Here is a 14294-nt window from a genome sequence, read left to right on the forward strand (position 1 = left end):
GGTGCTTTTAGGGGAGAGTGAAGCTTCTTTTTATGTTGCTCTGTCAGTCTGTGGATCAGCAGGTACCACTGATTCTCTGCATGTGACTTATCACAATTTATCCAATTACGCCACACGCAGATATGAATGTGTCACCTTGAAGCTTAGTCTGCATAACTTCTGTCTATACAGTGAGATGCTCACATGACCCTCTAGTGTAAAAAACAGGTTAAATGGGCAGTCAGTCAAACTTTATTTTATAGCACCTTTCCTTTAGTCCAGATGTCCCTCTCCCCAGCCACCTCCTCCAGCTTATCTGCAGTAACATCGAGGTGTTCCCAGGCCAGCCGAGCGATATAATCTCTCCAGTGTGTCCTGGGTCTGCCCGGGGCCTCCTCCCGGTAGGACGTGCCCAGAACACATCACACAGGAGGCAATCTAGTCAGATGCTTGAACCACCTCAGCTGGCTCCTTGATGTGAAGGAGTAGCGGCTCTACTCTGAGCACCTTTCAAATGACTGAATTCGTCACCCTCCATCTGAGAGGCCAACCACCCTTTGGAGAAAGATCATTTCTGCCGCTTGTGTCCAGGATCTCAGTCTTTCAGTCACTACCCAAAGCTCTTGACCATAGGTGAGGGTAGGGACGTAGACTCACTGGTAAATTGATAGCTTCACTTTTATGCTCAGCTCTCTCTTCACCACGGTGGACCAGTACAGTGTCCACATCACTGTAGCTGCAACCCCGATCCATCTGTCTATCTCCTCCTCCCTTCTTCCCTCACTCATGAACAAGACCCCGAGATACTTAAACTCCTCTACTTGGGGCAGCAACTTGTCTGTGACCCAGAGTGGGAATGCGGCCCTTTTCTGGCTGAGGATCATGGCCTCAGACTTTGAGGTGCTAATTCTTATACCAGCATAACAATGGGCCAGATACTCCCGCAAAACCCCCAACAGGATGCCCCATGGGATGCAGTCAAATGACCTCTCCAAATCCACAAAACACATGTAAACTGAATGGGCAAACTCCCATGCACACAAATATCCTTGAGAGAATGAAGAGCTGGTCCAGCGTTCTGCAGCTAGGATGAAAACCACATTGTTCGTCTTGGATCTGAGGTTTGACTAACAGACGGGCCCTCCTTTCCCCTTACTGGGAAGGAGTGTGATCCCCCGATAGTTGGAGCACACCCTCTGGTCCCCCGTCTTAAAGAAGAGGGACCGGAGGACCACCACCCACCACCCCAGTCTGCCAATCCAGAGGCACCAGCCCAGGTCTCTATGTGACGTTCCAAGGGCATGCCAACCAAGACAGCTCTACAACATCCAGAGCCTTCAGGAACTTCAAGTGAATCTCATCCACCCCAGGGGCCCTGCTGCCAAGGAGTTGTTTAACCACCTCAGTGACCTCACCCCCAGTGATGGGAGAGTCATCCCCCTCATCCCCAGACTCTGCTTCCTCTACAGAATGCATGTCAGAGGGATTAAGGCGGTCCCTGAAATATTCCTTCCACCATCCGAGTATATCTTCACTATAATTAATGTGGGTGGAGCACCGTTTGCCAGAAACGCTGGAGGTGGTCTGAGAGTCTCTTTCCATCACCAAACTCCTCCCACACTGAAGTTTTTGCTTCAGCCAAAAACAGAAAAAAAGGAAATATTGTTTGAATTCTTCCAGAACATTTCAAATTTTATTTGGTTTTTCTGTTTAAAATTAATTAAATAATTAAGAAAAATTAGGGGAAAAAGTAATGCTAAAGTAAAAATATAGAAATAAAATAAGTAAAAAACAGAATAAGGCTACGTAAAATACAGTAAAGGCAAATGCATAATAAAAATACAAGTATGCAAGCTGACACTTAATTGGTGTCCAGTAAAATAAAAATTAAAAGACCTCCAGGTGAATGTTGCACAAAACGTTCAAGCAGCAGAGTCTGACTTTTAGCTGTCAGTTATTAGCTTCAGCTAACGGGATAAAAGTGAAACATAAATGTTGCTGGGTTTGCGCCTCTCCTGTGAGCTGTCGGGAAAACAGGCTGAAAAAAACAAAAACACTTTTACGATCTTTTGTTGGGCTTCAGGGTCGATGTCTGGATAGCACAGAGCTGTCATTAATATGATGCAGACTTCCACAGCTTGGCTTTATTTTTCATTTTATATATTCATGCACTGAACCAGACTGAGGTGAAAGATTCACTTTATTATCAGAATGGACAGAACATATTGTACAGTGAGACCATCAGCCAGTCTGCTCATTTCCAGCGTCATTATCTTACAGCTGGACCTCGGTGCAGCCCCTCAGTTCATCCTGTCTTTTTCTGGCGGTTTTGCCTGCAGATGTGATTATTTTATTTTTATTTTCCATTTGTTTTTCTTACTGAGATAAACTGTGCATGTCTTCATAATTGTGTTCAGCTCATTTTGACTAGTTTTCACCTTTTTATTGGTGATTTTGCATGTTTTGGTTTTGTTTTTTGTTTTTTGCCACTGTGATCATTTATCTTCACACATCAGCTGCAGCGTCTGTTTGTGGCATTTTGCATTGCTTCATGGTCATTTGATTGACTTTGTAGCCAAATAAAGAAAAGAAAGCACCACAGCTAGGGGCACCTTGCAGGTAACCTGGTGAGCATGCTCCACACGCTGAAAGCTGCTGTGAGGACTCGCTGCAGAGGCATGGGCTCTATCTTAGCTCTTCACTGCTTGTTCCCCCCCCACTCTCTCTACCCTTCTGCCATCCAGGATGACATAAAAAGGGGATCATTGAGACATGTTTGCCGGTCAAATTCAGAGTAATAATGAGGTATAATATACCACTGCAGTTTGTGGATGTCATTAGTTTTGGAGCTCATTTTGCAGACAAATCAATTAAATTATGCTAATCAGAGCAGCACTCACCACTCGTTCAGCGATGCTGGGCCTCTGTGCGAGAGCCGGGGAGTTGGAGGGTGAGTGGGTGGAAGGATGTACATCTCCATCTTTGTGTTTGCCAGTTTAATGTTCAGCCACTGTTGTTTGGAAGGTTAAGAGCGATCGCTCTGCTGGAAGCAATGAACGAGATACTTCAGATTAATCCTTCAGCTCTGAGTGCCGGCATCATGACACATGGGGGGCCAAGGCCAGCCGAGAGCATCAGTTTGTGGGATTAATCATTGAACCTCATTGAGAACTTAATGACGCTGTCAAGGGGTGTTTTAATACATCTCTCCCCCTTTTTTAAAGTAAATATATTCAAACTGGAAACACGAGTTAGGCTACGGATGAAGGGAGTTGATTGTCACTCTGTAATTTTCGGTCTGACAACCTTGTAAGTGCGAGCGGCGTAGGTGTGCCTGTGACAAGGAGCTCGCGTTTCAGCTGACAGCACCACAATGCTTGTCACTAGATGTTTTCCTCCAATCAAAAGCACATTATTCAAATCTTTGGAAATGTCAACAGTGCAAACCTCAAACTTTTGATACTTTATGCTTTTTGTTTCATTCTGAACCTCCAGCAGCTCAGCGAGGCCTGTCACAGAGCAGGAGGAAAACTGGGCAGAGAAATGATGACATAACCACCCCCGCGGCTGTGGAAAATCCTGACCTTCATTTTGGCTCTCTGGATGTCAGCAAGGGCCCGAGTGGGGTCAGAACAACACAGTCCTGAACTGTTCTGTGGGGTATGGGACAGTGACCCGCTCTGCACACCCACTATTTTCACACAGGCGCCATTCAGACACTAGAAGTAGTCCTGATGGGCCTCGATTGTCAAGCTTGAAAGACTTCCCTTCAACTCTGTGATAATCTGGGGTCAGTTTGGCACCGAGGGGCCCATAGGAGGCAGTCCCCAGTCTCTGCTCCAGTACAGCTGTGCAGAGGGACCAGCTGCATTATGGGTAGGGCCAAGGGCAGATTGCCAGAAATGATATTTTTATAAGAGGAAATGGATTATAATGTGAAAACCTTTTCAAAATTCCACTTTCCCAAATGTCTGAGAAACTGTTTCAGATGTCTGTGGGTATCGGTCCCATTCATACTGCCAGCAGATGGCCTTCAGAATACCTCATTTCTATGCTGGAGGGATGGCAGAGGGTTGATCCCCTCGACGCTCATGTAGGGATGCGCTGACCAGGTGTCGGTTACATCCTGACCGAAAAAGCTGGATCAGGCATCGTGACAAAGAGTGATTGTGTGTTTATTTCAACACACCAAGTAGAGCTGCTGCTCCTCCACATTGAAATAACCATTTGAGGGGGCTTGAGCACCTAACCAGGATGCCTCCCAGCCACCTCCTGGGGCAGACCCAGGGCACCCTGAAGAGATTCTGGTTGCGGCCAAATAGTCAAAAAATTCTGTCGTGTGTGTTTTAGTCGACCTCGATGGAAACATGAGAGAATTCATGAGATAAAGAGAACAGTGGAGGTCCTGAGTTTGAGTCCACCTGCTGTCTGAGGCCTTTCAGTTTGAAGTTTGTAGTTCTCCTCTCCCGTTTCCTCCCACAGTCCAAAGACGCACATGTGAGATTAACTGGTGATTGTATTTTGGCTGTAGCACGAATGGACGTCTGTCTCCGTGTGTTAGCGTTGTGATTGGCTGTATTGCTCACTGACCGCTGGGATAGGCTCCAGCATCCCCGCAGCCCTGAACTGGATAAGCAGTTATGAAGATGATGGATGGATGTTTATCTGCAGTGAAATTAATTAATGACAGCCATCACTTCACTTTGGGCATTATTTAAAGTTCAAAACACGCCCACATGTTACCAGGTTATGGCATTAGAGGGTAAACGCAGAAATTATTCAGTCTGCTTCATCTGACATTCACGCTGATCCTTTATTCCCTGAATTATTGGCTCATGTGTTGCTTTTCCTTTTATAAAGGAGGCTCCAGTGTGTCCTTTGCTACAGGATGTTATAAAGGATGCACCTTTCCTCAGTATCCAAAGGATTCAACCAACCAGTTGGGACCAAAACTGACCAACCACAGCCTTCATCTCTCAGCTGGCTTATGAACACCCTGGAAGAGGCAGAGCTCTGCTTAGGCAGCAGTTTAATAATAATAATAATAATAATAATAATAATAATAATAATAATAATAATAACAATAATAATAATAATAATAATAATAATAATATTGATCTGTGACGAGTTTCATGAAGTGAAACTCAGAGGCTAAAAATTAGATCTCATTATTAATGCGCGACATGAAGCAGGCTGCGTTGCTCTCATTGAACAATAGTTAAAACACACTGCATGTCAGACGGGCCTCTGCGGCAGTCTGAGATGATCGAACACAGATGTGCTCTCACCGTTTAACATCAGGAGCCACCGTAACTCCAAATGCTGCACTCATATTTCAAACAATGATGTTTTTGGAAGATTTACGTGATGGAAAGAAAAAAAAAACATGTTATGAAGATGGAAGGCTTTGGTTTCCTGGCGGATGGAGCGACAGTCGGGAGTGTGGAAATTGTCGGATGTTGCTTGTTTTCCAAGAGCCGCAGTTTCACTGCTTGTTTCTTGCAGACCATGTTGCACAAACAAGCATGATTAACTTGATATCTCAGGAAATTGAATAATGCTCGGGCTCATGGTTCACTGCAGAGAGGAAATAATTGTGCGATTGTGCTGCCAGGTCGTTGGTGTACTGCTCTGCCTTCACTGCCAGAGTGGGTTCAAGAGTTTGTCACAGAGGAACAATTCCACTTGAGTGCACGGCCCGTTTGTGACCAGTGGAAATGATGGTTTGGTCTGTGTGGTGGATGAGGTCATCCTGTTTGACTCCAGTTTTGTGTGCTCTGTGTTTTGTTCAGGTTCATCCTGGTCTTCAGCTGCCTGGTCCTCTCTGTGTTCTCCACCATCCCGGCTCATCAGGAATTCTCCTCCTACTGCCTCCTCATCCTGGTAAGAAACTGGGTAACCAAACGTTCAGCTGAAGATAATCCTGGCTAATCAGCTTGTTTTAAACACATCAGACTCTCACTGACATCTAAGATATTTGAGTTCAATGATTCTCTGGTTTTCATTGCTTTATGCCATGCTGGACACAGGCTGACTTAAGTTTTGATAACCTAATATTTTATTCAGACACACGTTCGTCCCGCCCTACTCAGAGCAGAGCGACCAGGTCGACCACACGGGGAGGCTGCAGCGTGCCAACGCGAGGCGCCGCTTTCAGCCTTCGCCTGTAAACCAGTTAAAGCTCCCAAACATATGAACAATATGAAGATTTCCATATTTTCTCTCATAATGTGGAAAAAACTGATTTTGTGTCTTGTGAGCATTAATCTTATTGTGATAACTGCTTCTTGTTTTTATAAAATCTGTGATTAACATTTGGCTATTTATGTTGTTTTCCGTGTGTGTGTGTGTGTGTGTGCGTTTATGGACTTTAACTGCAGATGCTGATTTATTGTTTTTTTTCTGCCTGCCCACGAACTGTAGATGGAATTAGCTCATAGCTGAATCTGTTAGAAAGCAGCTAACCCATAACCCTTTGTGTGATTAATGCATTTTGTAAATAGTCCCTGAAAGAAATACACAGTTTTGGTTTCCCCGCTGATAAGAACAGAAAGGCCAAAGCCAGAGAGCTGACAGGAAATTTCGTACTCCTTTCAATGCATATTTATTATTCTTTTGGATCACACTTGTCTGCCTCCCCGAGAAAATCTATGCCAGATTACAGCAGAGGAGTGTAGCCATCCATCCTCTTTCACTCATCCTTGTCAGGGTCGCGGGGCGGCTGGAGCCTATCCCAGCTATCATAGGGCAATAGGCAGGGTACACCTGTACAGGTTGCCATTCTGTCGCAGGGCAGAATGACAGACAACCACTCACATTCACAACTACAGGCAATTTAGAATCACCAGTTAGCCTAACCCCACTAACTGCAGGTCTTTGGCCTGTGGGAGGAAACCAGCAGTTTTTGAGAAGGTGACGTTTTCTGTCCTCAGGACTTTGGGTGTGAATTTTTTGTTTGTTTTAAATCTGAGTCTATAGCAAAGATAAAAATGCATGAAAATGATTGTTGCTGCCAATCACTGACCAATCTCAGGGCCTAATAAAAATACTCCTTGAAATGTATTTCATGGAAATTATTTTAGTATTTTTTTTTTTAAATGAAACAAACAGTGGAACTACGTAAACACGTTGGCCTTTAAATTGTTAAAATCCCAAAAATATAATAAATAATTAATGTTTATATTTCAGGCTGAAATAATTTTCAAAGATTTTATTGTTTAAAGTGGAAAAAATATATTATGATATGTTTTTACAGTAGTTTTTGGGAAAATTACATTTTTTGTCTTTAGGGATAAATCCATCAGGATATGACCTCTTTAATTTCTCTGACAGAATCTTCCTTAAGGGACTAATAAAGTTTTATCTAATCTAAAGGTAAAGACGTTCCTGCAGTTTAACTAATTGGTTTGTGTCATCTGGATAGATAAAGTTGGGTATCATCTGCATAGCAATTAAAATGCTATACCTTCTAATAATACTGCCTAAGGGAAGCATGTATAATGTAAATAGAATTAACCTTAGTGTGTGAAGAACACTCCCCATTTACATGGGTCAACTCCAGACCATATTTAAACTATATCATGTTAACAACTGACCAGTCAGAATATCCGATCATAATAATCATATAATTCCAATGTAACCTCTTTCAGCACATTTTCAAGATAACGTGCGTAAATGTACCTTTGCAAAAAGCATGTCTGACCACTTCCTGTCAGTCTAGTGTTTTCAAACACAGAGTCTGTAAGGCCTCGGTCACACAGGCCTACAGACCAGTCAGCAACCGCCTGACCAGTAATCACTCACCAGCCGGTCTTCAGTGACCGGCGGTTCGCTAAAGACCGGGTGAAATCGGTCACAAAGAGGGCGCAGCACCAAAAACGTCCCGTGATCGCTTTGGTCACTAACAGTTTGCATTGAAAAACAGACTTGTTTCCAAACTCTTGCCATTTATTCTCTGAGCTACATTAAAACATGAAAAAGTGAGAGACACACAGGAAATGGAGAGCATTCTCTTTCAAAGTAAAATCTCATCTTTTGAAACGTGTTGGCTGAAATAGGTACAACTTTTATTTTGAAGGCTCTCTTCCGCAGTGCGTCTTTTGTCCCGTCTCCCTCCCCTCACCGGCACCCGGTCACAGCAGATGACCCCCCCTCCCTGAGCCTGGTTCTGATGGAGGTTTCTTCCTGTTAAAGGGAGTTTTTCCTTCCCACTGTCACCAAGTGCTGCTCATACGGGGGTCGATTAGACTGTTGGGTTTTCTCTGTATTATTGCAGGGTCTTTACCTACAATATAAAGCACCTTGAGGCGACTGTTGTGATTTGGTGCTATACAAATAAAATTGAATTGAATTAAAACATTCTGGTTCTGCTCTGGTGATTAGTTTGAGTGTTTGCAGATGTTTCTGCATTTTCCATTGCAAACTACTGGTGACCATGGCAACCTGCAGTTATAAGAAGCTTTTCGTTGCAGCACCTTATTCTCCAACAGGATTACCGACCAGTGTCTGACCAAACTACCCAGTAATTTGTGTAATTGCTAATTTTGGTCACTGACAAACTGTGTGGAGTGAGAGATCCTGTAAATAAGGAGTATGATGAGCAGGTAATGATGTTGTTGCCTGTCCTTTGAATTTATTGATTAAAGAAGCTCTGAACAAAAACCAGAGTATGAAAAATCATGAAAAATCCGCACAGCCATCAGGAGAGCTCTTGTGGTCGTCCTCAGGATAACAGAATAAATAGCAGACTTAAGTACCTGCCCTCAAACTGAGAACTCCACTTTGTTTAAGTACTAACAAATGGAGTTGTCTACAGAAGAAAGTGAGGGAGGACAGAAGACGTCACAGGAGCAGAAATGCCTTTTAACAGGTTCTTCATATGACTCAACACGTTTTTTTGTTTTTTTAAAGCTTTTGCAGAAAGAAGAGGTCACTTTTTTGTACAGTCGAGCATTTACTGCACATGATTGCCCCTGCAGCTGGAGCTGCCATTTCACAAATTGCACCACGTTAATTGCATCAGCGTTTCCATCTAATGGAAGCTAAAGCCGTGTGTGTGCATTAACAGATGACCCGTCTCAGTCGTTATGACACACAATTCACAACGCGGCATCCATTTAAATGACACAAACACTGCATTAATGGCATATGATGACATGTGATCAATCCCAAACAATGACTAATATAAATTTACACTGATGAGCCAAAAATAATAAGTCCAGCCCAACCTAATATGCTGCTGGTCTTTGCATCTGAAACACACAGGCCATATCATGACATCATCCACTGGTTTGTGAGGTCTCGTTACGAAGCTTCAAGTTTTAAAACCAGATGTGGATCTGATCCTGAAACTGCATGCTCATTGGTCAACAGCGAGTTGTCGGTCAGTGGTTTGTCCAATCAGTGACCAAAATGTGCAAAATGGACTTAATAATTTATTAAATATGGCAGGAAAACAAGTGACTGAGCCCATGAGGTCATCAAGAAAGCATTTATAGAGGTCACCATGAAGGACGGTTTCCTGTAGCTTTTCCAGGACCAGAAGTCTTTGCCCCCTGGTGGCCATTAAAAAGAATGCAGCATGCAGTGGCTTCACGTTTATGACCCTGAAACTAAAACTACATCTTTTATACTGTCTATGGACACGAAGCCGGAGTTCTAACTCGTGAGCTAACGCTAGCTAAACTTGCATTGTAAGGTGCATTGTACAGGAGCAGATACCTGCTAATCAGTAATAAGTAAAAGCTGCTTTCACCTACTTCCTTATTCACAAGTGGGTAGATGCGCGCGTTTGATTTGGCCCTTCATGACACAACCCCAAAGGGATTAGGGTCCTCCTCCCAGAAACAAACTGTAATTAGTGCAAAGCAGTGAGCTAATAGAAAAAAGTGAAACAAAGACTTCTTGGACAGTCAGGTAAGAGCACAGCGATCCATCGTGGTCAGCTAAGTTCACTAAACAGCTCTAAAAGGCACCAACAGTGCAAACACAGAGGTCCAGTTTAGTGGTTCATTTAGCAGATGTGAAGCCCAGCAGTGGAGCAGCAGCCAAGATGCAACCAACCGCACCCCCAACAGTCCCCGATTTCAAGCCTAAATATAAATGAAATGGATTAAAAAAAAATAAAATTAGCTACAGAGATCGAAATCGTATTTCACCTCAGCTAACTGGATCTCAGCTTGCACATGTTTGTCCTGTTGGTGCATTTTGGAGCATTTTTAATGGCAGCTGTGAGGTTAGTTTTACTAACAGACCGTCCAAGGAGTCTGCGCTCCAGGATTTTCAGTTCTTCTTTCGGCTGCTCCTTTAGGGGCATCTGTCTCACCAACCCTCTGCAGGTCCTCCTTCACTACATCTGTGAACCTCCTCTGTGATCTTCCTCTTTTCCTCCTGCCTGGAAGCTCCATCTTCAACATCAGTTCAGTACCAGTTCACAACAACAGTCACTAAGGTCTGTGTGTGGAACCCATTCAGTCCATTTCTGACTCCAAAAATCCAACATGGCAGCAGCCAAAATGCTAACTTTGAGGCTTCAGGATGATGAAACTATATATCTACGTCCTTAGGTTGGAGTTACTGTGCACAGACCTCAGACCGGACTGTCAGGCACATTTGTTCTGGTCCTTACACCTGCTCATCTCTTTGCCTGTTTACTTCCTGTCTAATATGCCCACTGGCTGAACTGTGTTTGATTTAATCCCTGGAAAACCAGTTTAATGCTCTCTGTTACCATCATCAACACGCTACCAAAACAACTGTTGTTTCTGTCCTTCCAACAGGAGTTTGTGATGATTGTGGTGTTTGGGTTGGAGTACATCGTCCGGATCTGGTCAGCGGGATGCTGCTGTCGCTACAGAGGATGGCAGGGTCGACTGCGCTTCGCCAGGAAGCCCTTTTGTGTCATCGGTGAGTTTTCAGGGCACACCTTTTTTTTGTGATTACCTGTTAAAGGTCGATTTTCCAGCTGCAGAGTCATTCCCGTCTCATTGTTTCCCCCTACAGTTGCCCTCTAGTGGACCGCTCTGTGTCCTCTCTGTGAATGCAGCCCACGGCACGCTATTGACCAAAGTCTGCTGGTGTCATTTTCAGCTGTGGTCAGGGCTCATAAGAGCAGAGAGCATTTACGTAATGAGGTTCCATTAACTGCCTTTTATTCTTTCCACTGTTTAGACAAGGATCGCTCTGCTGCTTTTTTTTTTTTTCTTCGAAGTACAGTAGGGTGCTCACAGGGAAGGAGAGGAGGGCTCCGAGGTCACCGGGTGCGTTGCGAGCTCCCGCTGTCACACTTTGCAGCACTGATGGGAGTGCGAGTAAAACAAAAGAGTGAAATAATGGAAGAGATAAAGAGAAATGGAGACGATGATGACATGTGATGGCAAGCGTGGAAAGAAGTAAAGTGAGAAAGGGAAAGAAAAAAGGATTTTAAGGGATAAATGTGACTGAATCATAACTCACATCCCTACAGAGAGAAACCCTCTGACTGTGCTGCAGTATAAGACGAGTCTGCATGCTCTCACGTCTGAAGGAGATGATGGGAGTTCTCTAAGAATTCAGCTGCAGTGGGGGTGTTGTTTTATAGTCGTATTTCAACCTTTATTATGCAGTTTTTTGAGTTTTCGTACACAGACGCTGACTTTGACTTTAACTCCAGAGCAGATGGTGCTGAAGTGGCAGCGCTTCATCACTATCATGTGCAGGAAAACGTTTGGATTTTAAGTGGGGGCTTGCTTTGTGTTAGTGGGACTGAATCTGAATCTCTGTTAGCTCGTTTCCACCGATGCTGAGCAGAGCCAACTCCCACTGTGGCAGCTTTGGAAACTCAACAGAAGTTCGGGTAATTTTCATGAGTGGAAAATATTGACAGGAAACATTTTTGAAACTGTGTGAATTTCTCACCTGATTTTAATGACGGTTTTAGGACCAACACAAATCTCTTTTTAGTGGAAATGATTGAAAGCCGTTCTGCAAAGAGTCAGTTTACGCTGCTCGTCCTTCTTCACACCTTCTGCAGTTCTCTGTGGCATCCTGGGTATCAGTCTCTGGCCAAATCCTGAGTGATGGCGATCCACTCCTGCCTGATCTGAGCTCCAAGTTGAACACAGTGTATAAATTTTCAGATCATGATCTGGGGAATTTCCTGGCCGTGGATCCAAATTGTTAATTTGATGATCTCTGAGACACTTGGATCTTTGAAGAAGTTGATCTTTGAGTGTTTTTAGTATGTTCACATTGGAGCTCTGATACCTTCTGATATCTGCAGAAGGTATCAAGAAGAAAAGTGAACACTGTAAATACTGATGACTCTTTACATAAAATTGAGCTATTTGCCAGGAAAAGTCTTAGAAACGGCAGCATGGTGGCGTGGTGGTTAGCACTGCTGCACTGGGTTCGAATCCACCTTGGCCCGGGCCTCTCTCTGTGTGGAGTTTGCATGTTCTCCCCGTGTCTGCGTGGGTTTCATCCCACAGTCCAAAGACATGCAGTTCCTGGGCTTAGGTTAACTGGTCACTCTAAATTGCCCACAGGTGTGAATGGTTGTCTGTCTCTCTGTGTTAGCCCTGCGACAGAGCAGCGACCTGTACAGGGTGTACCCTGCCTCTCGCCCCATAACAGCTGGATAGGCTCCAGCCCCCCCACATCCCTGAACAGGATAAGTGGAAGAGAATGATGGATGGATGGATGGAAGTCTTAGAAACTTATGAAGTTATAAATGAAAACTGAAGCACAAATACAAACTGTGCCATGACTGGAGTGATTTGACTTATGAAGGTTCCTAACTGAGTGAAGCCCTGAAGCTGAGCCCTGATCCTGAAGTATCTGCACGGCAGCTGTAATAAAGCTGGTTTTCAATAAAGCACGTTTTTTAAATTCTAAGAAATGGTGCTTCATCTTTCCTCATCGTCCCCTTTAGCAGAGGATACACTGAACCCCACAATGCAGTGCACCATCAGACCATTCAGGGAAACAATCTGAGGTCATTAGTTAAATCACTGCGGCGTTTCCTAAAGCCAGAACTTGTTAACCTGCTTTGTTAAACTACAGGTGAACTCTGCACACCTGCGTGTTATGAAGTTGTTTCCATTTTGTGCCATTTTATGCACAGTCCCCTTTATGTGTATATGAAATGTGGGCACAGTGAGATTTAATTGAGCACAGTGTCGGTTCAGGCAGGCCATGAAGTCGAGCAGATCGTCTGATTTCAGTGCCAGCCCACAGCGAGCAAATGTCAAATAAGTTGCACTATATACAAGCTGCTACATACAAGCCACTTTGCAACCCACCTCCACCCCATCTCCTCCTTTTCATGCTGTTTCTGACTCAGCCTCATATCTGTTTTCAGTGATGGCTGCTCGGTTCTGCGGTTCTTTGAGAGCCATGCCAAATATAAATGACTGCAGATGGAAATAGGAGGGTGTGTTTGACTGTGTTTGACTGACCAAACTGTGTGAGTGTTTGTACGATAGTTCAAAAGTGCTGAAAGGTGTGAAGTGAACCCAGCCAGCCAACAGTGAGTCCTGCAGGACATTTATTTATATTCAGCCTTGAAACTCTGCAGAACATAAATGCCTCCTTCCTTTATTTTAATTTAAAACTCTGTAACACACAGAGACAAAAAAATCTGCATAAACCACGAATATTTGCACCGATATTTAAAACATCTGCAAACTTCGACACACTCTAAGGGAAGAACGCTGGCATGATAACAGGCTAACATTTGTGCTATCACAACAGCCACAAATGTCTTAATTTCAGTGACATGAAGCTAATCAAATCACAGTTCTCTGTTCCCATTGCGCCAAAATAAAAGCCTCACCATGTCAAAAGTATATTAACATAACCTGCCATTTTCCTAAACTCATTCAGAGAAAGCGCTGCTTTAATCAGTGCAGGAAAAAGCACTTTAAGTGCTCAGAGCAGAATAGCTACAGTATGTGAGTACCCGTCCATTTAAGCTCTATTTTATTAGGACCTGTTTAGGTACTTGTAATTGAATATTTCCATTTTAAGCCACTCCAAAAGTGTAATAAAAATATTAATCTGGTATATGAATATAAAGCCTTAGGGCCAATTTTTCTAATCTATGAGTCACATGATGGGTGGGGCAAGGTCTCACAAAGGTTTCACCCAAAACCCCTGATGGTAATGAGCCACGCCTCCAAAGGGGACAGCCCCCACTAACATTTAAATATCTGAGACTCTCCACCTTTTGGTTTCATGCTTAAACTCCAGCAACACTTTAAGGGAGGATCTGACTGCCATTAACCGATCTGCCTTACATTAACGTGTTTTAATACTAAAATAATAAGATATCCTGG

The 14294-nt window shown here is 43.7% G+C and overlaps 1 protein-coding gene across 4 annotated transcripts in view; it reads left to right on the forward strand.

Annotated features, from left to right (window-relative positions):
* Nucleotides 1-14294, forward strand: part of kcnq5b (potassium voltage-gated channel, KQT-like subfamily, member 5b) — a 133114-nt gene that overhangs the window by 90029 nt on the left and 28791 nt on the right. For all 4 annotated transcript variants that reach the window (XM_030730682.1, XM_030730698.1, XM_030730689.1 and 1 more), the window contains exons 2-3: nucleotides 5772-5862; nucleotides 10758-10884. In XM_030730682.1, coding sequence (XP_030586542.1) covers nucleotides 5772-5862; nucleotides 10758-10884 — 218 coding nt within the window. The remainder of the gene's footprint in view (nucleotides 1-5771; nucleotides 5863-10757; nucleotides 10885-14294) is intronic.

The sequence above is a fragment of the Archocentrus centrarchus genome, chromosome 1, assembly GCF_007364275.1.
Source record: "Archocentrus centrarchus isolate MPI-CPG fArcCen1 chromosome 1, fArcCen1, whole genome shotgun sequence".
In the NCBI taxonomy this organism is placed as follows: Eukaryota; Metazoa; Chordata; class Actinopteri; order Cichliformes; family Cichlidae; genus Archocentrus; species Archocentrus centrarchus.